This window comes from Penicillium taxi (genome assembly GCF_028828555.1).
Source record: "Penicillium taxi strain IBT 34144 chromosome Unknown utg000005l_segment0_segment0, whole genome shotgun sequence".
NCBI classification, from domain to species: domain Eukaryota; kingdom Fungi; phylum Ascomycota; class Eurotiomycetes; order Eurotiales; family Aspergillaceae; genus Penicillium; species Penicillium taxi.
In genome coordinates this window covers 1,953,744-1,966,727 of record NW_026643207.1, presented here as the reverse complement: position 1 = coordinate 1,966,727, position 12,984 = coordinate 1,953,744, and the positions used below count along the sequence as shown (strand labels likewise).

General features: G+C 46.6%; 7 protein-coding genes across 7 annotated transcripts; 4 read left to right on the top strand and 3 right to left on the bottom strand.

Moving 5' to 3' along the window:
- Positions 1 to 985: 985 nt before the first annotated feature.
- On the top strand, positions 986 to 1,192 carry N7495_008064 (uncharacterized protein; the record flags this gene model as incomplete). Its single annotated transcript, XM_057210715.1, has 1 exon — positions 986 to 1,192. The coding sequence occupies one exon, from the start codon at positions 986 to 988 to the stop codon at positions 1,190 to 1,192; it is 207 nt and encodes a 68-aa protein (XP_057060258.1).
- A 41-nt stretch (positions 1,193 to 1,233) lies between these two features.
- Positions 1,234 to 1,758, top strand: N7495_008063 (uncharacterized protein; the record flags this gene model as incomplete). Its single annotated transcript, XM_057210714.1, has 1 exon — positions 1,234 to 1,758. One exon carries the CDS (start codon positions 1,234 to 1,236, stop codon positions 1,756 to 1,758), a length of 525 nt encoding a protein of 174 aa, XP_057060257.1.
- A 597-nt stretch (positions 1,759 to 2,355) lies between these two features.
- N7495_008062 (uncharacterized protein) lies at positions 2,356 to 3,026 on the top strand (the record flags this gene model as incomplete). The annotated part of the gene is made up of 3 exons (XM_057210713.1): positions 2,356 to 2,374; positions 2,620 to 2,772; positions 2,845 to 3,026. The coding sequence occupies 3 exons, from the start codon at positions 2,356 to 2,358 to the stop codon at positions 3,024 to 3,026; spliced, it is 354 nt and encodes a 117-aa protein (XP_057060256.1).
- Positions 3,027 to 3,196: 170 nt separating this feature from the next.
- On the bottom strand, positions 3,197 to 4,273 carry N7495_008061 (uncharacterized protein; the record flags this gene model as incomplete). Its single annotated transcript, XM_057210712.1, has 1 exon — positions 3,197 to 4,273. One exon carries the CDS (start codon positions 4,271 to 4,273, stop codon positions 3,197 to 3,199), a length of 1,077 nt encoding a protein of 358 aa, XP_057060255.1.
- Positions 4,274 to 4,607: 334 nt separating this feature from the next.
- N7495_008060 (uncharacterized protein) lies at positions 4,608 to 7,181 on the top strand (the record flags this gene model as incomplete). The annotated part of the gene is made up of 1 exon (XM_057210711.1): positions 4,608 to 7,181. One exon carries the CDS (start codon positions 4,608 to 4,610, stop codon positions 7,179 to 7,181), a length of 2,574 nt encoding a protein of 857 aa, XP_057060254.1.
- A 2,516-nt stretch (positions 7,182 to 9,697) lies between these two features.
- N7495_008059 (alpha/beta hydrolase) lies at positions 9,698 to 11,209 on the bottom strand (the record flags this gene model as incomplete). Its single annotated transcript, XM_057210710.1, has 2 exons — positions 9,698 to 10,673; positions 10,728 to 11,209. 2 exons carry the CDS (start codon positions 11,207 to 11,209, stop codon positions 9,698 to 9,700), a joined length of 1,458 nt encoding a protein of 485 aa, XP_057060253.1.
- Positions 11,210 to 11,600: 391 nt separating this feature from the next.
- On the bottom strand, positions 11,601 to 12,257 carry N7495_008058 (Alkyl hydroperoxide reductase subunit C; the record flags this gene model as incomplete). Its single annotated transcript, XM_057210709.1, has 2 exons — positions 11,601 to 12,034; positions 12,092 to 12,257. 2 exons carry the CDS (start codon positions 12,255 to 12,257, stop codon positions 11,601 to 11,603), a joined length of 600 nt encoding a protein of 199 aa, XP_057060252.1.
- Positions 12,258 to 12,984: the final 727 nt, after the last annotated feature.

The following is a 12,984-nucleotide window of genomic DNA, read 5'->3' as shown; positions in this document are numbered from 1 at the left end:
AGATATAATTAATTTGGAAGTTTTGGATGTTTGGATCTTCAATTTTGGCAATCTGAGAAGTAATCATGTGCACAGTTGACCTTGTAACTGTCTGAAGAAGATTTTGATAATCTTAGCATTCAAAATATCTCGTTAAAAATTGAAATGTACCCCTGTTGAGCTGACTACCTAATAGGCTAATATGATCATATGTTTAGCGTTCGTATATAATGTCAAAATTCTCCAAAAAATCACATCAATTGGCAAGATGGCCGAGTTGGTCTAAGGCGCACGGTTCAGGCGATCACCTGATCCACACTTCCGTGTCTCGAAAGGGGCGTGGGTTCAAATCCCACTCTTGTCATATTTTTTTCCCCCCTCTTCATTGTTGTCCCAGCGGGTTTGTTAGAGTGGTACTTACTCCTTTTACCGCTTTATCTAGACTAGAATTTTATAGTTTTTAGATATTACAGCTCTGTATTAGGTGTGTAAAAATCATTTTAAATACTATAGGCGGTATTTAAAAATGGCAGAAAAATGGGGCTAGAAAGTACTGTTTTAACAAACCCACTGGGACACACCATAGTATGATCAATTCAAGCAAATATGAGTATTTTTGGATTTTTTTTTTTGAATATCTAGCTACGGAAATCACAATGGGCGGTTGAAAAAGTTATATATACCTAAGAAGGTACCTGGGAAAATAGTATATAAAAAGTGATTCCCTCAGTCTTCCAATGTTACCTAGGTAGCTCAAAGCTGACCTCCAGCCGCATTTCTGTTCCTGTTAGATACAACCAAATTAGTGCTGATCTTGGCGTTTGGGTTAGTCTTGTTGATAGATCATCAGAGCACCAATCACTGATAATAGCGCGTTTTCCCCTCGTCTCCAAGATTCCAATTTTCTTCTCCCTTTGACATGTTCTTAAAACACCCTGGGATTTATTCCTCGTTCTACCTAAGTACTGTTTGAAAAAAAGGCTCTCCAGGCTTTGGATTCGCATCTATGACACGCTCGTGCTACTACCCCGACGGTTCTATATCATCCGGGAGCGTGCCATGCAGTTCTGATGAGACTACCTCGTGTTGCGGACCATCCAACATCTGTCTATCAAATGGACTATGTCTAGATGCTACTCAGCCATTTGTTTTGTCCCGAGGTGCATGTACAAGCCGAAACTGGGGATCAGGCTGTCCGACCGAGTGCCGTTAGTTTCAATCTCTGCTCTCAACCCCACATGTTTCTAACTCGATATGACAGAGGATGTGTCCACAAACGAAGGTACATCTATCATCAATTTATCCTTCATCGACGGCGTATCTCTATACTGCTGTGGCACACCGATAATCAACGGATCAAAAATTGTATGTCCATACGGTGATAGTTTTGAGATTGACGACGGGACTATTCTGGCAGGGTATGCGGCACTTGCAAATGTCACCTCTTTAGATGCAGTATCGACTTCATCCAACCTTTCATCAAGCTCAAATTCAACGTTCTCATATTCAACCTGCTCAGATTTGTCTTCCTGTCACGACGTGGCTATTGGGGCTGGAGTCGGAGTGCCATTGGGTATCATTGCACTCGCAGCGTGTGCATGGGCATTCTACGAGAGATCACGGGCCAATCTGATGTTTTTTGACAAGAATAAAACGAAGACGCAGGAGCACGAAATGGCTGGTTCTGTATCATATTCGGCTATCAAAACTTCCACACCTGGGCTCACGGAGTTGGACACTGGTGGTCAACATACACCAGAACTGATGGCTAGAGAGTGATGGACTGGAGATACCCAAACTTTACCCAGAAAAATGTTTCTTGCTGTATCCCATCCATATCATCTCCCGCGAGATATGAAAAACAGTTCGATCATAAGGTAGACATCTGTATTCCAGAGGTCCTCCCTCGGATTTGAGTACGTCATGGATATCTGTATTTCAGAACAGCCTGTGCACCATTAGGAGGGGGACTAACAGATTGCTTTTTCACAACGATACAAGATGCTGGGCATATGTGTCCAGCCATAACCAGTCACAAAAACTCGGTAGCGCGATATTCAGCTTGACCAGATCATGGAAGCTCATCATATACGCGGATTTGCCCTGAAAGATTTCCTTTATCGCGAAACGTTGTATAGGACTAATTAGTACCTTGGTATTATCTGCCCAGGTGTTTTTGCTACCTATTCCAATTATAATTTTCTCCAATTTGTGCCGAAAATTGGTCCTAAAGCCTTCCAGGAATGTTGAAACTTCGACTTTAAACTTAAAACCTGAGATGAGCATTGAAGTGGTTCGTTATGAAAGTGGGTACAAGCTCTTAAGTCCAAGCTCCTGAGGTCTAAGGTTAACGACGTACTCGTACTCGTACCCGCAATGAGTCTAATGGATATTAGTAAGTTGTAACGAAGAAGAATGTATGTCAAAAAGAACCTTGGAAATGTCAAACTAAAACCTGTATACAGTAGCATGATCATGTGTCGACGTCAACGGCTATGACGTCGTTCAATCTGAAAGTATAAGAACCTCCGCATTCAACTACTTACACCCTTCACACAACCCTATTCCATCTTTCTCAATTATTTTACATCCTCAATTAAAACCACAATGTCTACTGTCCGATTTACTGCCATTGCAAAGTCCCGTGTGGCAACCACCCCCGCTTTATTGCAGCTCGGTCTATCTCATCTACCCCGAACTACCAGAAGGGTCCTATCGATGTGGGAAAGGACACTTTGAAGAAGGCCGATGAGCTAGCCGCTAAGGCTGCAATTAAGGGCATTGACGTTGGAGGTAAGTTCTACCTATCCCCATTTAACCCAATTCATGTCAATTGGAAGGGATGCTAACGTGGCTTGACTACAGAAAAAGCTGCAGGCAAGATTAAGGAAACTATCGGCTCCAACAAGGGCGAGGTCAAGGGAAAGGCCAATGAGGCCGCTGGTGAAGTAAAGGGAAAGGCACATGAAGTCGCTGGTAAGGCTAAGGAGGCCGCCGGTGAAGTCAAGGGAAAGGCTAAGGAGGCTAAGCATGAACACCTCGATTAATTTGTTGGATTCTACGCTGAAGAGCGAGTGGGGCTACTTGTATGATAATCATAAGGCATAGATATGCTCAGATACCGACAAGGTACTAAAATCAAATGATCCATGATTCCATGATATGCAACCGCCTAGATATGCTAGCTAAAATAACACCGAAGAAAACACGTAAGAGCTCAATCAAGCTCCTCTAAGCCCATGCCTTCCATACCACCAAGGTCATCCCAGAAGCTACTGAAATCGACCTTCTCTTCCTCAAACATCTTTTTGACCTGAAGCATGGCAGATCTTTGCCTCTCCGGGGTAAATCCACCAGGTTGTGAGCTTTCCCATTGAACCAACTCAACCCAACGGAAAAAAAGACTCTCCTTCCCCATATCAGTCAACTTATCCTTGAAAGCAAGGATCTGATCCCGCTGCGCAGATCTTTGGAGAGCAGCCGGTGTGTTATCGTCTCCGACTCGCCAGATCAACCAGCCATCTGAGTCGGTATGTACCAATACAGCGGTGCGGAACTCATCCAGCTGCACACCATCACCCTTGCGGGTTCGGTCAACCAACTTCTGTGCATGGGTCATCGCATCATAGTCTAGATTCCAGTCATCGTCCACAAGCAGATATCCAGTCTTTCCAATACGCTCAGGGGTAACGGCAGCCACAATCTTGTCGCGCATCGCCTCGTCATCGCGCATCCACGTGTTGCGTACAAGCTGACTACTCCAGCTGGAAGCACTGCGGCGAACAATAACTTCGCGGTCCCGGAATCCTATTGCGCGACGCCAGCGGACAGGGCCCAGGATGAAGTTGATCGGCCAGGCTAGGAACACGGTCACGAGGAAGTAGTCGATGAAGAGTCCACCCGTCCTCCGAATGATGAGTTGAGCGATATCAAACCATGACGTTGTCGATAAGTTGACACTAAGGCTGCTTTCAAGTCCAATAACGATCGCGATCAGCGCGGGGTACGTGCTGATTCCCATGTACACTCGTAGTAGAATGACGGCGGCAATTACAGCGTTGACCAGCGATGGTACGAGAAAGGCTTGCCATTTGAGGTCTGCCCCTGTTGTATCGATATGAACCAGATATATCTCTCCTGATAACAACGGCTCGACGAAGGGTTTCAAAATGTCCGGGACTTTCGTGAAGGGTGGGATGGGACCTAAGGATGCGGAGCTTGGAGTAGAAGACCCCGACGAGGCCGGTGTCTTTTTCCGGCGAGAAGATTTGGAAGATTTGGAGGGTTTAGCCATGGTTCGTAGGTATAGTAGTGGTTCTGCGATCGAATATGTGTAGGTGGCGAGAGCTCGATGTTTTATCGGGTTATGGAGATCGCTATGCAGTTCAAATGATCAGAGTTGACGAGCGGGTCATATGAGATATTGAAAACGATGGTCTCATGATTTGGCAAGTCAGACGAGGATGGAAAGGACAACATATGGAAACTAAAGGGAATTAAAGGTGTTGGCTCTAATCCCGATCGGGCGATGCGGGTCCTGTTTACTTACGAGTAAAAGTACCTCGTCATGCGGCTAGAATTCCACTGCTCCTTCCCACCTCGCGCAAGGGGGTTTTTAATTGATCGCCATGTCAACACACAAGAGCGATCTGGTCTCTCTAGCGCGTCACCATTATCCACCCTCCCCGTTTGGGCGCGCGAGAGATATCAACTACGAATTCGATCTAGATACCTCGAACTTCCCGACGCCCTCAAAACAGCATGGGACGCGTCCACACGGCTATCGAACCAGTACATTAGCAGGTGCTTATCAAGCTGCATCGCGTGTATCAATGGCAGACGGTATGGGTATCCAGATGCCAGCGTCCCCTAGTCCTCGACGCGCGCGAGATATGCCCGAAGCGCTCTCTCCTTCACCCCAACGATCGATCCCGCCCGATGAATTTGCGCATAACTACGGGAGGTTTGCCGAGGATGGAACCATGGAAAATCATGGGCACTTGGACGATTGGGATGGAACGCGCTCAGTTAGTCGCTTGAGTCAATCGTCATGGCAAGCTAGGGAAAGAGACATTGATGTAGGGTCGCAAAACGGCCTCGCATACTCTGAAACCAGCTTTCTGGACTTTACAGGGGCGTATTCCCCACGAAAAAGGAATGTTGATTATACAAAGGATGAGCAGCGCCTCCGACGCGTTACCGGGAGGGATTCTGCAGTTTTTAGCAAAGCCAAAGTTGGTCGAGCAGCTCTGACAGCGGAGAACCTGCAACGGCGCGAGGTGGAGGCGGAAGAGGATAAATCAGGACGAGGTCAACAGCAGAACCAGCAGCAAGTAATAGAAGATGATGGAGAGCATGGCCCTATCTTGAATGTACCGACCAACTGGGCTTCTCGAACAAGGACACGGCAAGATTGGACCAGAAACATTGATCAGCACAGACCAGAAGAAGATCAGCCGGAGCCAATACATGAAAATGGTATGCCTTCGTTGAGGATGGAAATTGACCCAGAGCCCAAACCTATTCGACTCTCTCCGCGTTCCCTTGCACGAAGTCGAATTCCACCTCGAAATACCCTCGAGAACCGGGTGAATGATCTCCGTCCGCGCCATGTACCGAAATCGCATAGCTACGATGAAGAGACCCTTGAACAAGAACGACATGCGTTGAGTGACGGCCAACCTATCCCCAACACACCGATCGTGGTTTATAAAAATTCAACCTTTATCAAGCCAACCCCGACAAAAAGAGACTCCCAAGATTTGTTACGCAGATTATCGAGAGCCGAAAGTCCAACCGTCGATCAACTTCAAACTCCAGAGCCGCCAAAGTTGTTTGAGAAACAAATCTACGATAAGACGCCTAAAGTCACAGTGGGCGGATGGGTTGATACTCCAATGCCCGAACGAGTGACTGAAAGAGTGACTGAAATTCCCGAATCGACCAAAGTTCCTACTCCTCCGTCGACACCTCCAAGAGAACGAGAAATTCATACACGGCAACCTGAACCGCCAACTGAGGCCCAGCCCATATGGAAGAATCAAAAATATGAATCCAACAATTCCAATGAATTGCACCAAGAAGAACCAAAGACAAGGAGGACAAGGCCTCCTTTGATCAGACCAAAACTTCCCAAAAGTGCTCTGGCAACACTTATAGAAGAAGTGAGCTCCGGCAAGGAGACGCTAGAGGGACTAGCAGTGGGTGACGATACTTTGGAATCTCTGCAAGAATTGATGAATGATCCGACGAGTCTGAAAACAGAGGAAGAGGTTGCGGCTTTTGAGAAAAAGGTTCTTGCCGAAATTCAACAAGTTGCCAGTTCGAATGAACACCAAAAAGTCGACGCCGATAAGCCGAACGATCAGGTGCATCGCTTGAATGGTGATAAACCGGAGGACTCAGTCGAGAAATCAGTTGAAAAACCAGTTGAAAAACCAGTGGAGCAATCAGTCAAGCCTGATGGAATTGAAAACACGTTGAAACCAGATCAAACGCTTGAATTACTCCAGAAGACGGTTGAAGAACTCAGGAATGGTATCAAAACCTTGGAGAAGAAAGTGACAACTACTACTCGGCCGAGCTCGCTCAAAAAGAGCCAGGAAATTGGCCATTCACATTCTCCCAGTGGAACTTGCGAGAAATGCTTTTCTTCTGATGGTCGTTTGTACGCTGCCATTCCTCTCCCTCGCCTATGGAAGCGAATGCCGCAGACTGGACGTCGTCAGGTGACCAAACTTGGCTGGTTCACAATAATATCATTAACCTGGTATGTCATCGAATGCCTGATGGTCGAGCAATACTCTCACCCGTTTGTCTCCAACACCTGCTCGGGCTATTGCCTCCGCCCTGATGCACCTCACTTTCCAGTCGTGACTGTGACCATGCTCTGGCGCTGGTCTCATCTTTCTTCTATACTCGCCCCTGCCTTTTCCATATTCGTGGCCTTTCTCCGACTCATGGCGCAGCTGCTCGGGTTATGGGATGGCTACGTGGATGAACCACCACGCTTGGGAAATCTCATGGGTGAAATTCGTATCAATGGTACTCCGGTAGCCTTTCCCTGGCTGTCATCGCCTTCAGCACAGTCAACACAAAGCAGGGTGCCCCCGCCACAACAGCCTGTCTGGACTGTACAACCCGAAGCCTCAGTAAAGTGGGAGCACGACCAACCCTCAATGGATGATGATGAGGTTCTCTGATGGAGTTTTTATTAGCATGGGATGGTGTGCAATTTTAGCGTAGGACAAATAGCGTTGATTTGGCAAAACTTACTTATTGGTTACTAATTGTGTTGAGTACAAAGTATTATTAACTAGAGCATACCCATCAATTCATAAATCAGGGCTTCTTAAGGTTGCTTGGTTTTGAATCCGGCAAAAGATACCTAGGTATCTGAGTTTGACAGTTTGCATGGGCATTTAAAGCACTCACCAAGTCATGATCTGTTTACTTTAAACTATTGTCTTGTATCCATTGATACCAGACCACCTTCCATGTAGATACACTACCTAGGTATAGATAGGTAAACCTCTTGAAGGTTGATAATTCCTTTTTGAGCCTTTCCTTACATATCAGCTATTAGAATCGAAACATAAGTGTTTCCCATCGATAGTGGAGATTTCAGTTGAAATCATCAAATAGTAATAGGTAAAAGCTTCTGTAAGTTCAAATAACAACACATTCAAAAGAAAAGACAAATGTAGAGCGAGTCTGGGGCCACGATGTACGATGTGTACAAAAACCAGCTGTGAGCTCTGGTATCCAGGGTCAAGGAGGATTTGACAGAATGGAAAGCGAAAAGGCGTGAGAGTGCGATAGTTGTTGAACGTACGTCGAATTATTCGCTCTTAAGTTGGTTGGTAGTGACCAGCCACGATTTCTGGTATCCAAGATCCTCCTTAGTCTTTCGCACCTTCTGGTTGGTCTCCTCCTTTCAGGCCTTCCGCTTGACCTCCATCAATACCTCTTCAGCCAAGATAGATTATGTTACGGTCTTGATGCTGAAGTGACATTATAGTGAGGTTGACGTGAACGTGAGTTGCATGACTTGCACATCTGACAAGCTCAGATCCAAGGAAGCTCGTAGTTTTAGACTGCTGCCTATTTTAAATGGCATTTACTCAATGCCTCGGACTTGGCCTTCAATGTGTACTCCTTAAACTTGTCCATGGCAGTAACGGTGAGTGATCAAAAGGAACGATTGTATCATGAAATCCATAACATCTCTAGGAAGATAGAAGATGCGGTTCCCAGGGATTGATGCACATAAGCCAAATCAGTCGATGTCGTTGAAATAGGGGCGCGTCAGCAATGATGGCCAGCCATAGCCTTGGTAGCAAAGCTTCAACTTGTATTAACAAGTATGGTGGAGCGATAGCAATGGTTTTCATGCCATGAGCCAAGAATCCTGGTATCAGAGATGAATGAGGATTCAGTCACCAGCAGACACCCTCTATAATGCATCTCTCTGCGTTTGGCCTCTCTTGGTTACATCACTTTTATATTCTTATCACAATCTCAAAGATGGTGAAAGTGAGAGCAACGCACGTTCAAGTTCCCCTCTCTTTCATGTCATTTCGGCATCAAGGTGAGAAGGTGAGTAGACTGATTTGATAGAGTCAAGAGAGCGTATGGAGCACTAAATGCTACTCCAAGAGAAACAAAACAGAGTGCACGACAGCGGCAGTAAACCTTAAAAGCGTCATGATAGGTAGGTATGCCGGATTGGATAATCATTACCATGATGAAGGCATAGTTGATTAAGGTTAAGAAGATGAAAGATATAAGAAGGATGAAAGGAGTAGTAGAGAGAAAAGAGATGTTAGTCGATAATCAGGATGGTTGAAGTGACGTGACAACCATAGAATAAAACGAGAGTAATGTAAAGTGGTACGCTAACTGAGACAGGGAGAAATGCCGAGCATATTAGAAAGATTCTGTTGGTATGGGGAGCAAAAGAGACGGATTTGATTGAGAGAATGTAGGGAGCACTCGCTGGGGAGCATTCGTTGTCATTCCAAGAAAATCAGGACGGACCAGGCTCTGATACGGCAGCGACAACAAGCTTAAAAAGCACCATAACATATAGGTATGATTGGATAAGGGTCAAAATGAAGGTGAAGCAAAAAGAAGGGAAGTATCAAGGTTTAGAAGGTGAAGGATAATGGGAGGAGAAGGGTTTAGGAGAAAAACTGATAAGTGAAGGAAGATTGGCATATGTAAAGCAGCAAGGAAGTGTCTCACTGTCTGATTGATTTATCGACAAGTCATAACTTTTCGAGGTCATCAGTATAGATCACTGTGCCTAGTCATAAGTGATCAAAGAGATGAAGAAGGGCCTGAGTGGATCATGATGACTTCAAGTAGTTTAAAATAACCTTGAAAAAATCAATGAGCTGGAGGGTTTCAGAGGAGAGTAAAAGCGCAAGAAGTTGTCAATTATTGGTAAGGTTCCTAAATATGAATTTTCAAGAAATAATCTTGTAATGGGGACCTCTGGAGAGCCCTACAAGAAGAGTAGTGGTTCGTAATGGGTAGGTCTTTATTTTTTGATAGAAGATCATGGCTCTTGTTTATAAGGTAGTGGATTCTCAAGAGTAGTGAGCAAGAGGGCATTCCTCCAATCCTCCAAAATACTACCCTTGACCTCTGAAATTGAATAGTGTGGGTATCGTACAAAAGAATATGACCAATACATATCTATGGATATTAAATCCTACAACTGTGACTGCTCAGGCGAAGCCATCTGCAATTCCTTCTCACAATGCACCCTAAACTCCACTGCTCTCTGCATCAGCACCTCAACCTGCTCATCACTGACCTCACAGGCCTCCTCCAGTGGAATCTCCCGTGTCTCCCGTAACTTGAATCCCAGCCAAGTGAGGGTCCCAGTTGGTGTAACACGGCCAGCGGCAGCATCCCGACAAAAGCCAGATATGCTCTCGAAAAACTGCTTTCCTGTCGGTGATTCTAGCATAATCATTCCATGACAGTGTGGCATACCTTCAAACTGTTCTGCAACGACCAATGATCCTGCCTGGTGGATGCGCCGAGCTAGAATCAACCCTTCATCTGCGAGTGACTCTTCACCGACGGAGACAAATACAGGTGGGGAATCCTTCCAGTGCTCGGGACGAGCGGCGAGTGGTGAGACAAGTGGGTGGTTAGTTGTTGGAGCGTTGACGTACATATCCACACGCTGCGGGGATACTGGCCACGCCGCATCTGGTGGGAAGGGAATTGGCTTGAATGGAGTTGGGTCATCAAATGACTGGACGGGCATACTGATGTAGTCGAGTTTGGCATTGTGCACGACGGATGGCATAGAGCGTGAGATATCACACCATGGAGAGATAGTTGCTACTCCGGCGGGTAGTTCGATGGATACATCCTTACTATGGAAGCGAATCGAGCGTGATGTGCGTCGAAGAGTGAGGAGCGTCTGCAGCAGGACCAGCGATAGGTTGCCGCCGGCGGAGTCACCTGCTATGACGATCTTGTTTGGTGGGACTGGGTCGTGCAGTGCTCCTGGAGGAGGATGAATTAATGAGAGGTAAGCTGTCAGGGCATCGACCAGCGCTGCTGGGAATGGGTTTTGCGGTGCTAGTCTGTATCGGACCGAGAAGACGGGTGCGCCTGTCAATCGAGACAAACGTGCAACAGGCACACGGTGAGTACAGGGGTCCATCATACTGGATTAAGGTCAGATATCAAAAACTCAATTATATCCCAATAGAGAGACCTACAAGTATGCGCCGCCGTGGAAATAGAGTATGGTCATATCAGACGATACCTCCTTTCGCATCTCGTGGTACTTCTGCTCCTCCGAGATATCAGGTAGGGGTGCGTTCTTATCCACGCCAGATCGGTAACCTGTCCACTCAGCTTCTACATCAGCGATAGCTGGAATATCAAACGTCACGTCGCCGGTCTTGAGATCCTCAATGGCTTGGAGAACGGCATCGCGCACGTCAAATTCAGGATGTGGCATGGTGACCTTGGATACCCACATGGGACCCTTGATCCCTGGGTCGCGCATGCTATCTTGCTGGGTCTTAATGACCGGAGATGAGAAGGTCAGGAATGAGCGGATTATTGTGACGAGTAACTCAGTGCGCAGGCTCTGCTTCCCTGTTCCAGGGGACATGCGAATGCTATGGAGCAGGAGGGTTTTTAGGATCAATGGTATCCGCATAAAAAGCTCCTGAACCTTGGAGAGTGTATCCATTTTGAAGGGTCGAGCCTTAAATCCCTTGATCAGAACTTGAGATGGTACTGTGAGTGTTGTCAGAATCAACTTCGTTGTCGAGGGAAAGTGCCGAGGTTCGAATTTAGTAAACCCACGTTCCAAAATAAACTTGGAACGTTTCAATACTAAATACGTCACATCACAGCTTAGTTCAACTCCGTTCAATAGCTACCCACCAAAGTAGATTTTATAGATTTCAAAGAATCGATTGAACTTCATTTAAAATGCATACTACCAAGCATTGAACTAATTATACAACCGGATACATAGATACTAGATTTGATCCGGATTGGTCAGAATTGGAAGTAATTATTCTAAGCTATACACATGAGCAGTATGATCGATCATATTCATATAGAACTTGATATCTCTACAGATTTGCCGCATGTTCGGCCCTCTTCAGCGCTTCGACAGCCTCGTGGAAATCCGGGATTTCGCTCGCCCTCGAGCAAGCTCCTCCCCATCGCACAATGCCTTCAGCATCCACGGCGAAGCTCCCAGCAGTCTGCCATCGGCTACCACTTTCAGTGGGTCGGTTCCAGATGCCCTCATCTCGACCTAGCTGGTAAACCTCCCACAGACCTGCGGGGTTCAACACGTGCCATAGCGATGACACACCGAGTCCCCACTGTGCGAAAAGGTTACGCTTTGCATCGACAATAACCTGGACGGAATCTCCAGCGCCGCCGACAGCTTCGAGCCATCGTTCGGTGGAGGCCTGGTCGCTGTGAGAGACTGCAACAAACCGAATACTGGGTGTCTCTGCTGCGATAGTTCGGAGGGCTATGAATGTCTTTTCGGCGACTGGAGAGAAATATTAGCGATTGAGTAAGATGATATCTGATATATGGATATACGGACATGGGCAGCCACAGTGCCGCAAGAATGTTACTATAATTGGGCGCCCATCTACGTCAGGAACGAGGAGGCGTTCGGAAGAGTGCGCCTTTGAACCAATCACAGGTACTGGCTTAGTTGCTTTGGCTTCCGGGGTTCGCCAAGAGGCCAATTCTTGCAGGAAAGTCATTTTAGTGGGATCTTGCACGATGTAGAGAGTGTAAACGGCGGACCTGTGAATTGCCTTTTCTAGGTAGTTTTGCCCTTTTAGGGTTAGTGCCATAATACGCTGTTTTGTATCTCCAGTGATAGTGCGCGATTACAATCAAAGCGCCACACAGGGTGATAATCCCGAATGGTCCACACCAGATGGATAGTTATGTCATTGACTAGGAAGGCGACACGTTTGAGTTTTATGCCAGTGGTTATTCAGATATTCTTGTACATGATCGACAGTGGCGTTCGATACGGCTACATCTGCACGGGGAGACTCTGTTTTTCTCCATATTCTGAAGGATGATCCCAAAGTTGATCAATATTTCCTGTGTATCCCGAATCAAGACGTGCAGCTAAACCATGAGTGACGCCTCTACCGGATAGCCATTGGTCAGGTGCTTGCGTTCACCCTTAAGTGCTGGCCGCCAAAGCTCCGTCTTAAGAGTGGCATGGTGCGGCACAGGGCAAGCTAAAGACCTGGGAGGTCGAATACCTGGACGTGTTGAGATAAAATTCCCGAAACTCTCTGTAAAGACCCGCCGGCCTCCAATTATCGACCTTCACACTGGAAATTAGAGCCGAAAACACACAATACACGATCCCGTGCTCGCTGCCAACCAGACATGTCTACTACGAAGCACTAGCCGACAACGGCAGTGATGAAGAATTGCATTCGCCATCCACTGCAGCAGCGGGGGGGG